This window comes from Lacerta agilis, chromosome 3 (assembly GCF_009819535.1).
Source record: "Lacerta agilis isolate rLacAgi1 chromosome 3, rLacAgi1.pri, whole genome shotgun sequence".
NCBI lineage: Eukaryota > Metazoa > Chordata > Lepidosauria > Squamata > Lacertidae > Lacerta > Lacerta agilis.
In genome coordinates, this window is record NC_046314.1 from 99,285,680 (window position 1) to 99,307,179 (window position 21,500).

Consider the following 21,500-nt stretch of genomic DNA (forward strand, 5'->3'; position numbering starts at 1 on the left):
GAGTTGCCGTTAAAAAAAGAGTGTCCCTGAAATGAGTATTTACCCACCCTACCCCCTGTGCTAGCACTACACGGGGACAAGGAAATGTGATCTTACGAGTGAAAGCAAATTTCATAATTAACAAACCTTTGGAAATCCTGGCCAAAGCAAACCCACAAATGTCCTAATCACATGGCGGCTATTATGCTAGCCTCACTTGAAAGATGTCTGGTGCAAACCTGGGAAGAAACATCATTTTAGGGGAAGTCCCAGTGGGTGAGATCATGCTTTGAAGGTTCAGAATGTCTGAGGTTCAATCTACAGCCAAAGGCTCCCAGTACGTTTCCGAGGACAATTCAAAGTGTAGGTGCTGACCTTTAAAGCCCTAAACGGCCTCAGTCCAGTATACCTGAAGGAGCGCCTCCACCCCCATCGTTCAGCCTGGACACTGAGGTCCAGCGCTGAGGGCCTTCTGGCGGTTCCCTCACTGCGAGAAGTGAAGTTACAGGGGACCAGGCAGAGGGCCTACTCGGTAGTGGCACCCGCCCTGTGGAACACCCTTCCACCAGATGTCAAAGAGAAAAACAACTACCAGACTTTTAGAAGACATCTGAAGGCGGCCCTGTTTAGAGAAGCTTTTAATGTTTAATAGACTATTGCATTTTAATATTGTGTTGGAAGCTACCCAGAGTGGCTGGGGAAACCCAGCCAGATGCGTGGGGTATTAATTATTATTATTATTATTATTATTATTATTATTATTATTATTATTATTATTTTACCTAGGTGGGGAAAACACTTCTTTGTTCAACCCTGAGCACCTCCAGATGGGACTGAGGAAGACCTCTCTCGGAAACCCTGGAGAGCTGCCATTAGTTTTGTAGACACTAATGAGTTGCACAGACCAGTGGTCTTACTCAGTCCTATGTTCTTTAAACAAGTTTTAAGAACTGGGAAGTCCTCCACTTCTAGCCGGAGTAAAGGTAAAAGCAAAGGACCCATGGACAGTTAAGTCCAGTCAAAGGCAACTATGGGGTTGCGATGCTCATCTTGCTTTCAGGCCAAGGGAGCTGGCGTTTGTCCACAGACAGTCTTCCGGGTCATATGGCCAGCATGACGAGACCGCTTCTGGCGCAACTAAAGAATACCGTGACGGAAACCAGAGCACATGGAAATGCCATTTCCTTCCTGCCTATTTATCTTGCACTGGCGTGCTTTCGAACTGCTAGGTTGGCAGGAGCTGGGACAGAGCAATGGGAGCTCACTCCGTCTAGCCGTAGTAGTCAGTATTGGGCTGGTGGGCAAATGATCTCTAAGAGGACAAGTCAGCTTCGTGTATTTTTTAGCAAGCCTTCTAGATTTACTTATTTATTCACCTATTTCTAATATGCCTTTTCATTGAAATATATCCAAGTGGTATACAACATATAAGAATAAAATCAGCAGAAAGCATTCATAAAACATCAGTAAATACTGATTGGTGAAAAAGAGAAACTCTACCCAGCAGAGGCCTGTCTAAACAATACAGTTTGCAAAAGACACCGAAAGATGGGAGGAGTGGTTCCTGCTGAACCGCTATTGGTAAGGAGTTCCTAGTCCAGATGTTTTGGGACTACAACTCCCATCACCCCTAGCTAACAGGACCAGTGGTCAGGGATGATGGGAACTGTAGTCTCAAAACATCTGGAGGGCTGAGTTTGCCTGTGCCTGTCCTAGTCAATGCCAACCAAACCTCAGGGGTGTAGAGAACCACCAGAAATGCCCTATCAGAGGATCTCAGTGATCGAGGTGGAGCATAAGGAATCAGATGGTCCTTAAGGTGGAGAACTTTAGCCCAGTTGGCATCTATATTAGACATGAAATGGATTTTATAGATGTGCTGTTGTTGATTTAAACTGTGTGTGTTTATATATATTATTGTGTTAGGCATTTTTACAAATATATATATACTGTACTTTATTACATTGTAAATCACTTTGGGTTGACTCATGGAAGTGATTCATACATGAAATTCATAATACTGTAATATGTTCTCTTGCACTACCTCGGGCAGTCCTTTCCCAGGAGGTCCTTAGCCCAAATGGCTCTGGGTTTTGTACCGTTCTTTGCTTGTTAGGGAACATTGGAAACCGCCTTATGCCAAGTTAAGAGCTTTTGCCAGTCTGGTGCAGAATCGTCTACACTGATTGGAAGAGCCTCTTCGGGGTTTCAAGCCAGGGCTATCTCAGCCCTACCTAGAGATGCTGCGGATTGAACCTGGGACTTTCTGCATGCAAAGCACTATTGCAGCTCTTTCGGTTGGTCCAAACCTTTCCTTTCCACACATTTATTTTTGAGTAGAATTGTTGGCTTTTTGACCTGATGGTTTGAACAGTTGTTTTAGGGTGTTCTGGGAGCTTTCCCCCCCCAAAACAATGGCACAGAAAAGCTTGGCTTACTTGAAGAGAAATGTCTGGTGGCACCTTGATACTAACTATTAATCATCCTTTTTAAAAATTAGAAAATGGCACATGAGCTTTCGTAGGTGGTTATCTACTACTTCAGATGCTAAGCTGCAATTTGTGTCTGAAGAAGCAGGTCGTGACCCATTAAATCTCATATTTTGTAATAAAAAATATTATTAACCAACTGTTAATTAAGGCAATGTGCAGACAAACATATAATTCTTCATGATGAAAGACAAACACAGTTTTCATATCAAAACAATTGATTTTATTTCCTTACTATTACTCTGCTACAACGAATGGGTGTGCAGCTATTTCCAATTTGCATCCTTACTTAATTTTTATGGCTTCTCACATGAGATACAAGTCCAATCTGAGATTGGCAGGCATGACTGCGTATATTAAACACATGTGTATCAGCTTGTGGGCCAAAGTGTATAGCACTGGCCTCGCAGTCCCTTCTCCTGAAGAGACTACCCAAGTTGCTCCGCTAACATAGATACGGGCTCATAACACAGACCGTTCCATCTACAGCTGGTCGGTGCAGCAAGTTCAAAGGTTTTAACATCTAATCTGTGCACTTTGAAGTTGGCCTTCAAAGTATCTTCATGTCTAAGGGCGGGGTCAGCCTTTGGAGTGAGCCCCAATGCTCAGTTCCAGACTGAGTTCAGCCGAGTTGCTATTGCATTACATCTCTACTTAAAATTTAATTGAACTTTCGTTTGGGGTTTCTTCCATTGGAAGGGATGGGGAAGTTTTATTATGACACACAGTTCCAATTTGCCAGAGAATGTCTGCAGCTGCCAAGATCAAAATAGCGTTAGAAGGACAGCGAAAGCCCCAGGCAGCAGGGCCAACAGCCAGAGATTATGGGAGTTGTAATCCAGCAATATTTGGAGGGCCACGGGTTCCCCATACCTTCTCCAGCCCCTATGCCATATTGGCATTCTATAAAACAATGGCATACTAGTAACATGACGGTTTCAAAAGAAACCAGGTTACCCTCTCTCAGGGCAGTGGGAAAAATAAAACTTCCAACTTGTTGTCTTACTTTTTATTTCTTTTACTAAGCTTCTGCTTCCCGTTGGAAGATGAGTGATTCTCTACATTCATTTAAATGTTACTTAAACAAGTAGGTGGCAAAGAAATAACTGCAACCTGTTGTCCACATCACACCTTAATACATTACCTGCAATAAGTTCTGATGTGCTCCTGGTTAATCCTGATAAAGCCAGCACATTGCTGAAAGGATTTTGGACCCAGTCCTTTAACATCCTTGAGCTGCTCCCGATTGATGAACACTCCATTCTTTTCTCGCCATTCAACTATATTTTTAGCCCTGTTGGCATTCAGTCCTGCAATATGTCTAAGAAGCACAGAGGGAAGAAGGTACCCACACATCAATGTAAGCATTGAATCACTTTTGTTAAGTATTAAGCAATGGCTAATGCAAAGGCTACCTCAAAGTACTTTGGCCACCTCATGAGAAGAGAAGACTCCCTGGAAAAGACCCTGGTGTTGGGAAAGATGGAGGGCACAAGGAGAAGGGGACGATGGAGGATGAGATGGTTGGACAGTGTTCTCAAAGCGACTGGCCTGAGTTTGGCCAAACTGCGGGAGGCAGTGGAGGATAGGGGTGCCTGGCGTGCTCTGGTCCATGGGGTCACGAAGAATCGGACACGACTGAACGACTGAACAACAACAATGCAAAGGCACAATGTGAATTCTGTTTGTTGTACAGATGTCAGGGACTGGCTGGACGACAAGGAGTGGTGGGAGGCACCAGCCAGGGAAATCCCAGAGGAGGAAGGCTTGGAGACTAGGGGTTGGTGGTGGGACACTGAAGAAAGGTCAGTGGTGGTAGTGAGATTGGGAGGAGGCGCTGGATACTGAAGGGACAACAGGGTTTAGTGAGCAGGAGGAACTGTGAGGGGAGAGACTATCAGGCAAGGCCTCTTTCCACCTGCCTTGCCCCACCCTCTGACACTAGGAGTCCTCATAAGGGAGCTGGTCCTGGAGGAAGAACTGTGAGGGAAGAGACTCTATCAGGCAAGGCCTCTTTCCACCTGCCTTGCCCCACCCTCTAGTCTCTGCTTCTCAAATTGTATTGTATTTTATGTACTGTGGCTTCCCGTTGTTTTACTGATTATAGTTTAGAAATTATTTATTGTAACTGTTGAGTGGATTTCTGTTTAACTTTTATATACAGTTACAGGTGGGTAGCCGTGTTGGTCTGCCATAGTCAAAACAAAATCGAAAATTCTTTCTAGTAGCACCTTAGAGACCAACTGAGTTTGTTCCTGGTATGAGCTTTCGTGTGCATGCACACTTCTTCAGATACGCATGCACACTTCTCTAAGGTGCTACTAGAAAGAATTTTCGATTTTGTTTTAACTTTTATATGTTATTATTATTTAATACTATTCTAATGATGGTTGAATGTTACTTTTTTAATGTAGGTTGCCTGTTTTAAAGTTATGTTTTATTATCACATTTTTTTATTTCATTAGATTGTTGTAAGATGTACATTTTTTTGTTTCTTCAGCTTGTAAACCGCCTTGAGTATTGTAAGATAGAAAGATGGTATACAAATTAAAAATGATGATGATGATGATGAACCTGTGACAGGGAGCAGTTCAGATTCCAGGGCTCAAGCATTGGGGGGGGGGGGGCAGGAAGAGACTGCTGAAGAATCCTGGGAGTCTCCCTTTGTGACAAGCTCCCCTCTGGTTTCCAAAAATGCACAGGATAATGAGGAGGGCAGAACAGAGACCTGCTTTTGTTCAAAATAAAAATAGCCAGTTAACGTACTTCTCTCTCTCTCTCTCTCTCTCTCTCTCTCTCTCTCTCTCTCTCTCTTCCCCCCCCCCCCCCCCGTGTGTGTGTGTGTGTGTAAAAATCATGTTTACCATAGTGGGAAGTTGGGCTCTATGTGAGAAAATAAATGAGCCACAATAAAGACAATATGTGAAGCGAAATCAAATTCTCCCTCCAAATGCAGGAATCGACATGGGAAATGAGCCAACCCACAACTCTGTTGCTGCTGGCATCCATGTGTCTCGAGAGGCAATGGAGTGCACCTCCAGGGATGAAGTCAAACAGCTGCATTAGCATCACCGAAGTGACCTCTCCAGGGCACAAGCCTGGACAGTGAGTATGGGGGGCCTGGATTGCCCAGATGGCAAGACCCTCCTCTTGGCCTCACTGATGTGGTCCAAAGGAAAGCAGAGCAATACGTTTGGCACCAGCTTGGCTGCAGCAATTGTTGGAAGGAGGCATACTAGCAGCCATCCAACTGACTTAGGGACTCCACTCTGGATTTGTGTAGCGTTTACTTCTTAGCCTTTTCTACTCCTGAAGATGTCCTGCAAGGCAGTGGATATAAACCCAACCCTATTGTAGCATTGAGTGCTCACTAGAAGGACAGATCCTGAAGTTGAGGCTCCAGTACTTTGGCCACCTCCTGAGAAGAGAAGACTCCCTAGAAAAGACCCTGATGTTGGGAAAGATGGAGGGCACAAGGAGAAGGGGACGACAGAGGATGAGATGGTTGGACAGTGTTCTCGAAGCTACTAACATGAGTTTGGCCAAACTGCGAGAGGCAGTGAAGGATAGGCGTGCCTGGCGTGCTCTGGTCCATGGGGTCACGAAGAGTCGGACACAACTGAATGACTGAACAACAACAACAACAAATTGTAGCATGCAGAATAAGGGATGTGGTAATGAGTGTGGTCAGTGGGCTTGGGAAAAGGCTCCGAACTTTATTTTCCTCTGTGTATTGTTAAAACAGTGACCCTTTAGCTAGGCACAGGGTTGATATTAAACTAAGGTATCAGAGTACACCCAACGAAACAAAATAAGCACATCAGTTTCAGTTCTACTCTCTCAATATATCCTACAGGCTTAAGACCTCTCAGAATGCAAGGGAAAACTGTTCATGAAAGGAGAGTTGCACCCACAGAAGAAGAGAACAACTAACATTCTGTGGACAACAGACCCTTTCCCTCTTAAGAGTTAAATGTGAGGATTCATTTGGGAGCCATGGCAGGTTTGAACCTCTGAACCCATTTGATCCAACTCCATGTGGTTACTGAGACACACAAGTGTTCCAAGCTCACCTTAATAATATTTCTGAGCAGATGTTAATATCAACTCCGACAAAGCTGACACATTCCTCCACTACGCTGTCTAGGGTTGCTTTGAGCAGGGTCTGAGATACATCATGCTGCAAGATTTGGGGGTGCGGGGGGGTGGGGAGAGACAAAAAAAAATATCCAACAATAACTGAGCAATATCGGATTGCTGAAATACGGAAACCACACAGAAATGAGAATTCCAGAGAATGGCAATTTTAATAAAACATTTGCTGGTATAATATCAACACGTGAAAGAGCCCAGGAGATGCACATCTGATGTACTGCCACTGCTCGTACTGCAGAGCTAGCATTATACTCTTAAATTTATTTTCAAGCTGTCCTTTCCTTTTAAAAACAGTTTGCGAGAACTCCAGATAGGAGCTATGCACATGATAGACAGCCTATCCTATTTCTTCTCAAAACAAAGACCCATTACTGGGCAAGCACTTGCATGTTTTTCCTCTAAAAATGATATAATGGAAATGAAGAAAGAAGGAATCATTGCAAGAAGGAATTACTGCAATGTACTGGTTTTACTTATGCGTACCCCCCTCCAAATTTGCTACATACTTGGGTAGCAAAATACTTAGTAGATTATTCATTGCAAAATCTGCCAATAAATAATAATCTGCTTCCTGATCCAACGAATGGCTGTACATGTGCTCGGGTAGCTACAAGGGGAATTGCATGTGATACACAAATTATTCCTAGCTAGATCAAGCAGCAGGAGCAACTTTTTGGAAGGAGGAACTGAGGATTAGATGCAGCCTGACAGGTGTGGTTCCAGCTTCTTTAAAGGGGTTGGGCCACCTGCAGAGTTCCACATGATGTTGTGCATGTATAGTGCCGGATCGGGATGTTGCCCTTTACTTAATCAACCTATTACTTTTAAATAACTCTGCATATCATCAGGACCACAATACAGATACTTCTTTGCCTTACGGAAGGAAGTAGGAGACATCATTTAGGAACGTAGGGAGTCAAACCACTGGTCTCTCTAGCTCAGTATTGTCTATACTGACGGGCAGGAGCTCTCCAGGATTTTCAGATGAGGGACACTCCCAATCCTGCCTGGAAGTGCCAAGGACTGAAATTGGGTTGGGCACATGGTCAACCACTGAGCTATGGCCTCTCCCCATGTAATAATAATAATAATAATAATAATAATAATAATAATAATAATAATACCAGTTACAGGTGGGTAGCCGTGTTGGTCTGCCATAGTCGAAACAAAATAGAAAATTCTTTCCAGTAGCACCTTAGAGACCAACTGAGTTTGTTCTGGTATGAGCTTTCGTGTGCATGCAACAAACTCAGTTGGTCTCTAAGGTGCTACTGGAAAGAATTTTCTATTTTGTTTCGAATAATAATACCAGTAATTGTTAGAATGAAAGGTCATCCCTCTTATTTACTTCCCCATTGCTTGTTAGAGCAATACGTGAAAACAAAATAGACTCATACCTCCTTAACTCACAGCCTGGTCCGTTAAAATGTGACACTCCCCCAATTAAATGCACCCTAGTGATTAAGCTGGACAAAACTAGGTTTCAGTAGGAGTGGTGCAGCATTAATTAGTAAGACAGGCATAAAGCAGAAGAATATATGAATATCACACACAAACCACAGCTTTAGCCCACCCCAGCCCCGGCAGCTAATTGTTCCCCCCCTAAAAGCTACCCTTAAAGCAGGAACATGCTCTGTGATGTGAGATGCTATGAGCCTCTTTGGATCCCAGCCTTTGTACCATTTTCCTAACACTGTTATCAATTAAATATATACTATTTTATTGCTTTAATATGTGAGCCACTCTTAAGTGTGGCATAGAATTTTACATAAAATAAAAGGTGGAGAAGAGGCAGTGAGGGCCCCATTCTGTGTATCACTGTGAGAAGGACATGTAAAAACACACAGTGGACAAGATCCAAAAGCCCTATTTGCACTCCCAAACACATTTCATGGGTACGCAAGGGCTTTTCTGATTTCCTCCACAAACTGCTGTTCCTCATTAAGCTCATTACTTTTTCCTCTCTCTCCACAACTAGCTTTTAGCACGTATGATTTTGTTCTATATTAATGCTCAGTATGAGACTAAATGGTTCAAGAAGTTTTTCCACTGAAATTGTATAATGACCACTTCCTAAAAACACAATAGAATCTGCACAGGTACACGAGAAGAGCGCTGCTGGACCAGACCAAAGGCCTAACCAGAACCCATGGACCAGACACAAAATCTGCACCAGATATTTCCAAACTTGTCATGTTGGCGACACACTTTTTAGACATGTCGTCTTCTTCTTTGGGGATCACTCATAGCCAAGTAAGATGGTCTTCCATGAATATGTTCTTAACCGTGTGTCCGTAAGTGACTGTGCAGGCCACTTCTGGATCCACACATCCTTCAACAGTGGGGACATAGGTTTCCAGGCAGGAGTTGATCACAGTGTGGATTTGCCAAATGTGCCTTCCTCTTAGCTCGTTTCTCCCTTTCATCCTCAGTTTGTGCTTCTTTGAAGTCCATGATGCCTTTGGTAGAGGCTATTCTCCTATTGGAGCGCTCTCAGGTCAATGTTTCCCAATTATCGGTGCTTATACTGCATTTTTTTAAAAAAAAGATTTGCCATGTAAATCTTAGCCATGTATCATTTTGTGACAGAGTAATTCAGTTTTACCGGAGGTTAAACTAACCCCTTTCCAGACCCGGGAGGAGCACTGGGAGTGTTTGGGCAATGCACTAACATATTGCGACGCACAGTTTGGAAAGCTCTGGTCTACATGCTGAACATGAAGGCAAGAGTCTTCTACTGCTACTGTTCCCTTGCCTCTGATACTGGAGGGAATATATAGCCATGATGACTAGCAGCCACTAATAGCCTTACCTTCCAGAAATCTGCCTAACGCCCCCCCCCCTTTAAAAAATGTCTGAGTTAGCAGAAATAACTTCATTCTCTGGTAGCGAATCCCACTGTTGAATTATGTGCTGAAAGGAGAACTACCTCCTCTTGTTTGTCCTGAATCCATCTTCATTGGATGACCTGGGTTCTTGCTGGCTTGCTGTCCCACCTGAGGGTGCTCTGAAGCAGTCTGTAGGACTTTTTCTTCCAGATGGTATTTGAGAGTTTGATTAGCTGGAGTTTACTTTTGTATGCTACATTTTTTTCCCTTCCAAATGAAATTAGCTATGCCAAGATTTCAGAATAGGGCCAAATGAAAAAGTTAGTACGTTTCTAAACTGTAAAGTGTGACGCAGGTGGCGCTGTGGGTTAAACCACAGAGCCTAGGGCTTGCCAATCAGAAGGTCGGTGGTTCGAATCCCCATGACAGGGTGAGCTCCCGTTGTTCGGTCCCTGCTCCTGCCCACCTAGCAGTTCGAAAGCATGTCAAAGTGCAAGTGGATAAATAGGTACCGCTCCAGCAGGAAGGTAAACGGCGTTTCCGTGTGGCCAGCATGACTAAGCCACTTCTGGCGAACCAGAGCAGTGCATGGAAACGCTGTTTACCTTCCCGCCAGAGTGGTACCTATTTATCTACTTGCACATTGTGCTTTCGAACTGCTAGGTTCGCAGGAGCAGGGATTCGAACCGCCAACCTTCTGATCGGCAAGCCGTAGGCTCTGTGGTTTAACCCACAGCACCACCCGCATTCTAAACTGTACTTAGGGATAAATATACGCAAGATACATTTCAGTCCTGTAGTAACCAAAATCTTCCCAACGAACAGCACTGGGAAGATCAACTAGGCCTTTTGCTACTGCCCATTGCTCCTTTTCAGGGTTTAAGTGCTTAGTCCTGCTTTTAAAAGTTCATCATACTTCGCAAAAGTTGAAGCATTTTAAATTTACCTATATACAGTACATGCACTTAAAGCAACAATAATGTCAACTTTACTGCTCAGGCCCACCAGAGCCAAGAAGCCTGACTGCTTTGTAAATGCAGGAGCTAATTCAATCACCATGTTGGCTTAGCTCAGGGGCTCTTATAAGTCACTCATATAAATCTGGGTTGATCTGCAGTGGTTTTGTGATGCATCTGTTCGGGACATCATGCTGGCTTTGAGCCAAGATCCCAGATTATTTCACCCAATAGTTTGTTTTATCTTGTAAGCCACTGAGCGCTTCCGAAGTTATTTTAACCAAATATGACATGCTACCAGCATCAGCCTCCATTGACTCATATTTGTAATTCATTAAATTGTGGTTAATATCAGATTGGTTCCCTAAGCTACGCTCTAGCGAGCCCTCATTCCTTTATCACAGTTTATCAAACTTAAGCATACAATGACCATGATGAACAGCAACATGAGATGCGTAAGATAGGAAAGCTTCCTAAGCTCAAAGTAATACCAAACACCATTGATGTTTCCAATGAAGATGATGTCATGCAGGCACCATAATCCTCTTCTGTGTATTCAGCTAGATAATCTGATTGCATGCAATAGATGCTGAAGCACAGACACCAAGAACCTGTTTAAAAAACCTCCGGACATCAAGTATCTTTATTTTATGAAGTGATATATATATTGCTTATATGTACAGGGATAGACAATGTGATGGCTTCCAAATGTTGGTGGGCTACCCATCATCCCTGGCCATTTGGTCATGCTGGCTAGAGCTGATGCAACAATGTTATACCAGCAGTCTCTGCCAGGAATTGGAACGATGTGCCACCCAGAGAACAGCTGCAAGACTGCCTGATGACTTTCATCTACTCAAGAGTAGTAGCTTCCTCACAGGTAACCCCTTACTCCTGAGGAATCCAGCATCAGGCACCAGTGCTTCCCCCGATTTGGTGGCAGTCCAGCTTCTGATTGTGTGAAAGGGCCCTTTATATCTTGTGGATGAGGTTGAACTTCCCTGACCCCTGAAGGCTCCAGATCATCCTTCTCTGTTGTCCACTGTCCACTGACATAGCCTGCTTCACTGTGACATCTGCTTTGGGGCGTGCTAGATCCTCCTCTGAAGAGGATTCTCCCATCAGGGATATGTCAGTTATGTTAATAAGTGTTCAATTCAGTGCAGTTTCAGAAGGTTCAGTCCACTGTATTGATTCAAAGTGGTCAGGGGCGGAGGAAGGTGGGGGCGATGGGAGCGCACCGCCCCCATTGGCACGATTCCGGTGGGGTTCCATCGCGGCTGCCCCCGCCCGTGCTGGGCACCCCGCCCCATAACGCACGCCACACCCCTGCGGGTGACGTGTCCCGCCCCAGAACGTGCACCACGCCCCTGCAGGCGGCACGCCCCCAGGACACGTGCCAGCCCCTCCCCCAACTGCTCCCTGCCCCCGGTGCTGGAGAATGAAGCTCCGCCACTGAAAGTGGTACCCCATCATAGCCAAACATAGACCTACAACTTGTTCCACAATCTCAGGAACCATCATGCCAAATTTTGTGATGATATCTTAAGAGACGTCCTAATGGATATCGAAGGGATAGGCAAATATTTTCTAAAATATTGATATCATCATCATCAATCAATTTCTTGTGCATAGCCAAAGGCCTTTACAATGTACAGCAGAGGGCAAGAGTGAGGCTTTCCTCTGAAACTGCATGATATTTTTTATAGATGTTTGTCTACCACACATTTTTTAGGGCTGAAGTAAAGCAGGTGTAGGTGGTCAACGTAGCCATGGAGAACCAAAGCATATACATGTGGTTTGTGAAGGTGAAGGCGGATGGAGAGAACAGGAAAGTGTTGACCAAAAAGAACTATTAGCTACCAAGCACAGCCAAATTTGGAGATGTCCAAAAAACACAGCTGAGATTTGGGCCCCATCATTCAGAAACATATATCAAACAATATTTGCTTTTGATGCCATGAGTTTAAAATACTGACATTCACTTACGGCTTTCATTTAAATTTTTTTTGGAATAAAAATGTACTTCCACCCCCTTAAATAATGACTTGACCTAAATCTGTTTAATAATGGTTCTCAGCTCCCCGCTCCCCATGCAATTGCCAAATGCTACTCCAATGTCTCCAGAGTAGAGAGACTTAAAGCACAGGATTCAAAGCTGTCAATGATTAGCACGGGACAAAGCAATGGAGAAATTTCTGAAACAACAATGGCTTATCAGCTCCACCCAACGCATGACGGATAACAGCAACAATAGGGGGAAAGAAAAACATAGCATCTTACAAGGACAGGAAGAAACACCATGGACAGAATAATTGTCACACACAGGAAGAACAAGGATATAGTTTGAGTTCCTCACTTGCAATTTTATAAATCATTTAATGGCTCCCGAAATCATTTAAGGTGTCAACACGAATAGATAATAATAATAATAATAATAATAATAATAATAATAATAATAATAATAATAATAATAAAACCAAAGTGCGGCTCCTGCAGCCAATCGGAAGCCGTGGAAGCCCCGTCAGATGTTCGGCTTCCAAAAATAGTTCGCAAACCGAAACAGTCACTTCTGGGTTTGCGGTGCTCGGGAGCCAAAACGATCAAAAACTAAGCTGTTCAAAAACCAAGGTACGACTGTATGCATGTTAAGACATTGGCCATTAGATTCTCCTTAAGATTGAGAGAGGCGATCCTTTGACACATTTTAACACATTATCCAACCAAAGACATTAATATAAACTGCAAAACACTGATATTCAATGTAAAACTGGAGTTTTGCCACTTGTCACAATGTCCATCTGCTATATACACTCCTTTATTCTAGTTTAATTCAAAAAGCACCTATGGTCTGAGACAATTAAAATGGAAATGAAATCAGTTTTAAAATTATACAATTGCAAACGCAAATACGTAGATCTAATGGTCCATTTGTCTACCTATTGATCTATCCATCATACACTCTCATGCACATAATCTATTTTCATTATTTATTTTCCCCTTCCTCCTTATAACTCTTGTCCCAGTGGCACCTCCCCTTCAGAAGTGGAGCCTGTCGTCTCAATGTGAGGGCTCCTTGTACCTTTCGACCGTGGATCCAATCTCAATTCCTTCGCACTGCTTGCTCACCCAACTGTTTATTTGTCATGTAATTCCGAGGAGTGACTTGACTGTCTGTACAAACAGTCTGGTGAGCAAAGCATGAGAGAGAAGGAACAAGGAATCCTTTGAAAGGAGCAGCTATGTGTATATTTCTGTCTTGCAAAAAAGGCTTATTAGTTCTCCTTGTCAACGTGCTGCAGCTTTGCCCAACAAACACATGCAGCTTAACACCTGCACGAGCAACGCTCTGAAGCACCCATTAAGAAAGAGGCACCCGCAAGTTTCTAATATTCAAAAGATAACAGCTGTACCAGATGGAGCGGACATCTGCTGTGAATCTATGCATGCTAAGGGAAGACACAAAACTTGACATATTTATAGGAAAAATAAAGAATCTCCCCTCCTCTCCCTTGTCATAGAGTATATGTCTAAACCCTGATCACCAAAGCAATATTTTTGGTCATTCCTATTATCTTTTGATTTCAACGCAAGATCATTGGGGATCAAGTTTGTGAATGACTCAAAACAGGGACGCTAATATGAGTCTCAACCTATGCTGACACCAAATCAACTTCAGTTAAAAGCACAGGAAGGGCATCATTTCTGTCCACCTGGTTAGATATTATTTGTCCATTGTTGCTTTGAAAAAGGTTGTTCCTTTAGCAAACTTCTGTGGCTCCTCTATCTCCCCAAGGCAATGAACAACAAAAACTCAGTGCCCTTCTGTTCCAATGAAACAGAAAGGAAAGGGGGGGGGTATGCTAACTATTCAATTTCGAAGTGACGTCATGTAGACCACAGGCAGACAATTGCAACCATCTTCCCCAATTCCAGATGTTTTAGACTACAACTCCCAATAGCCCCAGCCAACATGGTGAGGGATGATAGGAGGCAGCAAAGCTTCTGAATAACACATGAGTAGTCAGAGGATGAGATGGTTGGACAGTGTTCTCGAAGCTACTAACATGAGTTTGGCCAAACTGCGAGAGGCAGTGAAGGATAGGCGTGCCTGGCGTACTCTGGTCCATGGGGTCACGAAGAGTTGGACACGACTGAACGACAACAGGCAAACTAAGGCGTGGGGGCCGGATCCGGCCCAATCTCCTTCTAAATTCGGCCCGCAGACGGACCGGGAATCAGCGTGTTTTTAGAATGGGTCCTTTTATTTAAAATGCTTCTCTGGGTTATTTGTGGGGCATAGGAATTCGTTCACCCCCCCCCATATAGTCCGCCCCCCCCAAGGTCTGATAAACATTGGACCGGCTGCCTGCTGGAAAAGTTTGCTGACCCCTGGTATAACAGCTGCTGGAAACCAGAGGAGGGAGGAGTGCTCTTGTGTTCAGGTCCTGCTTGCAGATTTCCCCCAGGCATTTGCTTGGCCACTGTGGGAACAGGATGCTGGACTAGATGGGCTATTGGTGTGATCCAGCAGCTTCTCCTTATGTTATTATACAGGTTTTAACAGATAGAACCCTCTTCTATGAAATAATTCCAAATAAACATCCTTTCCCATCCCTGTTGACGAACGATGCATTGGAAATATTTCACTTGAGCCTTCTTACAGTGCAGCCGTTTTTTGGTTTGTTTTTTTTTAAAGAGAACTTCATTTAAAGAAGTGGGTATTCAGAATAAATCATTTCTGTGGAAATCAAGTTTTTCACATGGGTTCCAAGTGAGACTTTTGGCTCTCACATTTTGAGGTTATCGCCAGTGAAACAGGAAGTGCCACAGGATAAAATTAGATCATTCAAATGTCTGGTTACGACTGCGGCAATAAAAAAATAAAAGTGTTACACACTGTAATTAACCATCAAAGGAACTTCTGATATTAAAATTACACTTTAACCCTTAAGCTTTATAACCAGCAGCTTGTAAACCTGGTTTATACTCATTTCTCCCTTTGAAGTTATTCACTATTCAGAAAAGGGCCTGTAAGGATTTTTGGTTTCCATGGATATTTTCTTTTGATTATTTCCATGACAAATTTGTCAACTTTACAAGAAAAAGGGAGATTATGGAGGCATGCGCGCATACCACAAAGCAAGCGGTCGTATGGCAGTAGCTGCCACTGAAAGACAGATACATGGATGTTCTAAGCATCTTCAGATAAAGTACCAAGATGTAATTAGGTAATTTTGATTCTTTTACAGGTAGGAAAGGAAAAGGGGGGAACCTGAAAAAAAAAATTAAGTTTCATGGAGCAAATGAAAGCCCCACGTTTCAGAACTGATTAACCAAAGTTTACACTGGGACTTTTTTTTTTAACTTCAGCGATTAGGAGTCTTGGAGAAAGCCTAACAGCAGGAGATGAGGGATACTTCACAGTCTGAGGGACTCAAAATGGTGACCATCTAGGGCAGGCCCTGGTGTGGGAGATGCAGTCCTCTCTACGCCAGTGTGGTGTAGTGGTTAAGAGCGGTGGACCCGTAATCTGGTGAACCGGGTTCGCGTCTCCACTCCTCCACATGCAGCTCCTGGGTGACCTTGGGCTAGTGACACTTCTTTGAAGTCTCTCAGCCCCACTCACCTCACAGATGGGGGAGGAAGGGAAAGGAGAATGTTAGCAGCTTTGAGACTCCTTCGGGTAGTGATAAAGCGGGATATCAAATCCAAACTCTACTCTATCTGGTCTTTGGGATTCTCCTCAGACCATGCCCACTCCTCAGGCTACACCTTTCACTGGTTTTGCCACATGCACTCCTTAAGTGCTTTTGCCTTGCTGGAATGTATCCTGGAACTGTGATAACACCTCTTTTTCCTAGATGGGGGGTTTGGAAAGATTCCTGCATTGCAGGGGCTAGATGACCCTCAGGTTCTCTTCCAATGTGATGATTCTATGAACGATGTGGGCATATGTAGAAACCACAGACTTATGTTCTTAGGTTCCTGACGTTCTCGGGACAACCTGAATGTACCTGACTGTTGTTTCACAGGTACAATACGTGATATTGCCTCTCTGCAAAAAAGACGAAGGTTATAATCAAAACATACGGAAAGGCCCGTGTGAGACACAATGCATAACATCCTTTCATGTGGAGAATTAAAAGACAACCAACATGAGAAAACACCTTACATCTCATGTAGAAGCCTCTGAAAGTTCAGACCAGGGGTTTTAATCTTTAGCGTCTCCTTTGGAAAACCCCTTTCAATTAGATTCTAAGAACAGAAGCTTAGTCCTCTGATGTTTGATAAAAGAGCCTTACTTCAAGACTATCTTTTGAAGATTTTTTTTTTTTTTTTTGCATGCGGTTTCTCCCTCTCCTCCCCACTCTGGACACAATTCGGGATATTTTTTGTTCCAGTTTGTACTTTTATTTGGATTCATTTCTTGCCGTTTCAAAGTGAAATGCTGTTTGTTTTTAATAGCAATATGTTACCTCGAAATATCCCCAGAGGCCAAATATATATATATCATCCCCAATCAAATCATTTGAAAAACTGAAAATACCATTACATTTTAAAGTACATTTTGGATTATCCATCTGTGTTGCATTTACTTAAGTCGTTTTTTTAAAAAATCAACAACAATGCCAGCCACTGTTATGACTGTTGCAAATGCAATGATGTTGCGAAATTAGCAATGGAATTTAATTTAATTCATGTACTGATAATGCTGATTTAGCCAGTTTAGGACTTGTCTCTAGGAACCAAAAGCAAGAGAAACCAACACACAACAATTGGTAGTGGTGGGGTGTTATCAAATACTTGTACCATTAGTACCACATTTCTACTTATTGTAAATCTTTTGGCAGTGTAAGGTATTTGCACAGGCTTCTCATTTACTACCTGGCTAGGTTTAAGGATTTTGTGTTGCTATACAAAGCCCTGAACCACTTCAGCCAGGATGCCTTAAGGACCACCTGAGCCCTTGTATCCCAATTTGATCACCGAGATCGTCAAGAGGAACATTATCCGCTGTTCCCCACGTTACAGAGGCCTATCAAGATATGACAGCCATCTTCAAATATCTAAAGCAGGGGTCGGCAACCTAAGGCCCATGGGCCACAAGCGGCCCATAGGGATCATTTAACTGGCCCTTGGACCCCCGCCGCCCGCTCAGTCGGCTCCTGTGTGCTGCGCAAACCAGCGCGGAGGAGAGCGGGGACCGCCTTCCACGACGCTGGCTGGCTTCAGCCAATGGGAAGCTGCACACGCCTCCTCCGTGCCAGAAGGAGCACCAGAAATAGCATTAGATGGCAGAAAGTGAGGAGGAATTAAAGAACCTTTTAATGAGGGTGAAAGAGGAGAGCGCAAAATATGGTCTGAAGCTCAACATCAAAAAAACTAAGATCATGGCCACTGGTCCCATCACCTCCTGGCAAATAGAAGGGGAAGAATTGGAGGCAGTGAGAGATTTCACTTTCTTGGGTTCCATGATCACTGCAGATAGTGACAGCAGTCACGAAATTAGAAGACGCCTGCTTCTTGGGAGAAAAGCAATGACAAACCTAGACAGCATCTTAAAAAGCAAAGACATCACCTTGCCGACAAAGGTCCATATAGTTAAAGCTATGGTTTTCCCAGTAGTAATGTACGGAAGTGAGAGCTGGACCATCAAGAAGGCTGATCGCTGAAGAAGATCAAACCTATCCATTCTCAAAGAAATCAGCCCTGAGTGCTCACTAGAAGGACAGATCCTGAAGTTGAGGCTCCAATACTTTGGCCACCTCATGAGAAGAGAAGACTCCCTAGAAAAGACCCTGATGTTGGGAAAGATGGAGGGCACAAGGAGAAGGGGACGACAGAGGATGAGATGGTTGGACAGTGTTCTCGAAGCAACTGCCATGAGTTTGGCCAAACTGTGGGAGGCAGTGAAGGATAGGCGTGCCTGGCGTGCTCTGGTCCATGGGGTCACGAAGAGTCGGACACGACTGAACGACTGAACAACAATGTGTCCTTTTATTTAAAATGCATCTCTGGGTTATTTGTGGGGCATAGGAATTCATTCATTTTTTTCCTTCAAAATATAGGCTTGGCCTCCCACAAGGTCTGAGGGACAGTGGACCGGCTCCCTGCTGAAAAAAGTTTGCTGACCCCTGGAATAGACCCACTGAAAAGAATGGGCCTGGGTTAATAATGTCCATTGATTTTAATGGGTCTACTCTGTGTGATGGGTCTACTCTCTTTAGATACAACTCAGGGTTTAGCCTCAAAGACAATGGAGGAAAGTCTTCCAAGGAAAAACACGGGAAAGTTAAAAACTGAAAGGGTGAATGCTCATTTTCTCTGCTTGCAGGAAAGCACCCCACTTCTATTTGATTGGCACAGCAGCTTAAAAGAAGCCATCCAGGGATGCATGTGTTATGTTGAATGACCCGTGAAAGACTGAAGGCTCAAAGAAGATCAGAAAACATTTGACATAACAGAGGTGGTGTGAGTTCAGCACCAGTTTCCCTGGGATTCTCCAAACAGAGAAGATAAACACCCATTGTGTTCCTCACAACTGGTACCAATTTCAGCATTGCTCCTTTCGCCCTCAAATTGCTTATATATAAGCAAAAGGGAAAACAAGAGTCACTTGTTTTATGACTGAAAACTATTTTTAATGAGGCATACCTTTATGGGCAGGCCACCTATACGCATAATTAACACCAAGGAAAAGCACTTCCAGAACACTACTGGGATGGGAATTAAGAGAGTCACCAAGTTTGCACATATCCTCGTTCAGACGTTACAGTGACTAACACATCTATAAGTGGAATATGTGAGGGATCTTTGATCCACAGTTCATTGCACACCGCAGGAGAGACTGCACGGTACCTCTAATCACTTTAATTACTTGGGGAAACTAGCAAGACCCACTTTGGGCTCAAATAAAATAAATGTTTACTTATACACAGCAACAAGGTAGTGGTTTGGGAGTAAAATGGTTTAGCAGCTCAATATGTCAAATGCAATGTTTATAGAAGAATAAAATTATTAATGCACATAAAGATTGAAACAGGTTATCGAAACCCACACTGCCTGGACCACCAGATTACATTTAAGGCTGAGTTACACATCACTTTAAAACACAAGTAAGCTTAACTATAGTTAAAAAGTGAATGAGGTTAGGGCAAAAAATTGCAGCTGCCTGGCTCCTCCCCTACTCCAGCCATGCTGCCATGATTTCACTGTAAACTTAGAATCATAGAATCAGACAGTTGGGACTTAAGGAGAATTTACAGTAAATTTAAGGAGAATTAAAAGTTAACACTGTTCCATTTATGTCTGTTCATTGCTTATTGATTTATATTTAAAATGTAGTGAGTTGCTTTTTTTCCCTACCAAAAAAAAAAAAGGCCGTCAAAGCAGCTTACAATACAGCAAATAAAACTGTATGTTGTATCTGACTAAGTCATACTCAAAGTAGACCCACTGAAATCAAGGGACATTACTAACTCATTAAGTATATTTAAATGATTGCAGATACTGTGAATATTGCATTAAAATTGTATTTATGCAATCTTATACTCTATATTTATGCTAAGATTGCATTGGATTATGATGATGATGATAAACACTGTTAATATGATGTATACATACAGAACTAGCATTTTTCTCCTCCTTTGCTTGTGTATGTAAATTATTTTCCGAAATTTACCTCGGAAAAACCCAAAACCTATATACACACACAAACACACACACACACACACACACACACACACAGCCTTCTGAGGATTGTAGTTGATTATTTGCTGGTTTTTAAATCATCACTATACACACACACACACACACACACACACACATATATAGTGATGATTAAAAAACCAGCAAATAATCAACTACAATCCTCAGAAGGCTACAAATACAAGAACGTGTTGGGACAAAGTTCTACTGGTTAAGTTAAAAGGAGCCGTCACCTCCTTTTATATAGTTTTTGAGAGAAAACACAGCTTGGATAGTGTGAGTTATAAATCCACAAAAGATATTCACAATATTCCAGAAGAGCGAACTTTTTCATGCATTAATTCTGAAAGCAATTCATACAGCCCATAATAATCTTACTTCTCAAGCTTCTGCAATTTATTGAAACATCTGCGTAAGACGACACAGTCCCAATTTCTCCACCACAGCGTTCCCATGTGTGGCTTATTCATTCCTATGCAAAAACGGAGCAGGAAATTCTGATTGAGCTGCCTTGACACGCACTTTCCCCCCAATGCCATGTACATAGGTGTGAATGACTGCACAAGGTATACAGAAGGAGAGAATTAGATCATCGTACCCAGCTAATAATCCACAGTGACTTCAGGATGCTTAAGAGTCTGTGATCTAATTAGGCAATTTGTTTCATGAGCCTAGCTTGTGTGTTCTAGTAACATTTTAATTGCAGCGGACATTAAGTAATGTAATTGTTTTCTAATGACTTATTTTCTGTTTTATGGTATAATAACATTTTTTCCTTTTGCTAGAGGCCCACAGGCCTTAGTGGAACCAGGGTGGGCAACATACCCCCCTCCAAGCACTTGTATCTCACCTGGAGATGCATGTGAAAACTGTGCAGGGTTTAAATGGAGCTGGAGCTTAATCCCTCACCTCCCTAATGGTTAAGAATTGTTGGGACAGCTAAACAGACTGCTGCGGGAAGTACTGTACTGGACTCTCCTGTATTGGGGATATTTAAGCCAAGCCAGGATAGGTACCTGACTGTCAGGAATGCCGCGGTTGCATCCTGCTTTTTAAAAATTTCTATTTAGACAGCTTAAAGGTAAAGGACACCTGACAGTTAAGTCCAGTCGTGAACGACTCTGGGGTTGTGACACTCATTTTGCTTTACTGGCCGAGGGAGCGCCGTTTACCTTCCCGCCACAGCGGTACCTATTTGCACTTTTGGGGTGTCTATTTGCACTTTTGGGGTGCATTTGAACTGCTAGGTTGGCAGGAGCTGGGACCGAGCAACGGGAGCTCACCCCGTCGCGGGGATTCGAACCGCCGACCTTCCGATCGGCAAGCCCTAGGCTCTGTGGTTTAGATCACAGCACCACCTTTGACAGCTTAGGCACCCCTTA

The 21,500-nt window shown here is 43.3% G+C and overlaps 1 protein-coding gene across 1 annotated transcript in view; it reads right to left on the reverse strand.

Moving 5' to 3' along the window:
• SRBD1 (S1 RNA binding domain 1) overlaps positions 1 to 21,500 on the reverse strand; it is a 173,608-nt gene that overhangs the window by 18,900 nt on the left and 133,208 nt on the right. The window contains 2 exon segments of the mRNA XM_033144900.1: positions 3,613 to 3,789; positions 6,542 to 6,648. Coding sequence (XP_033000791.1) covers positions 3,613 to 3,789; positions 6,542 to 6,648 — 284 coding nt within the window.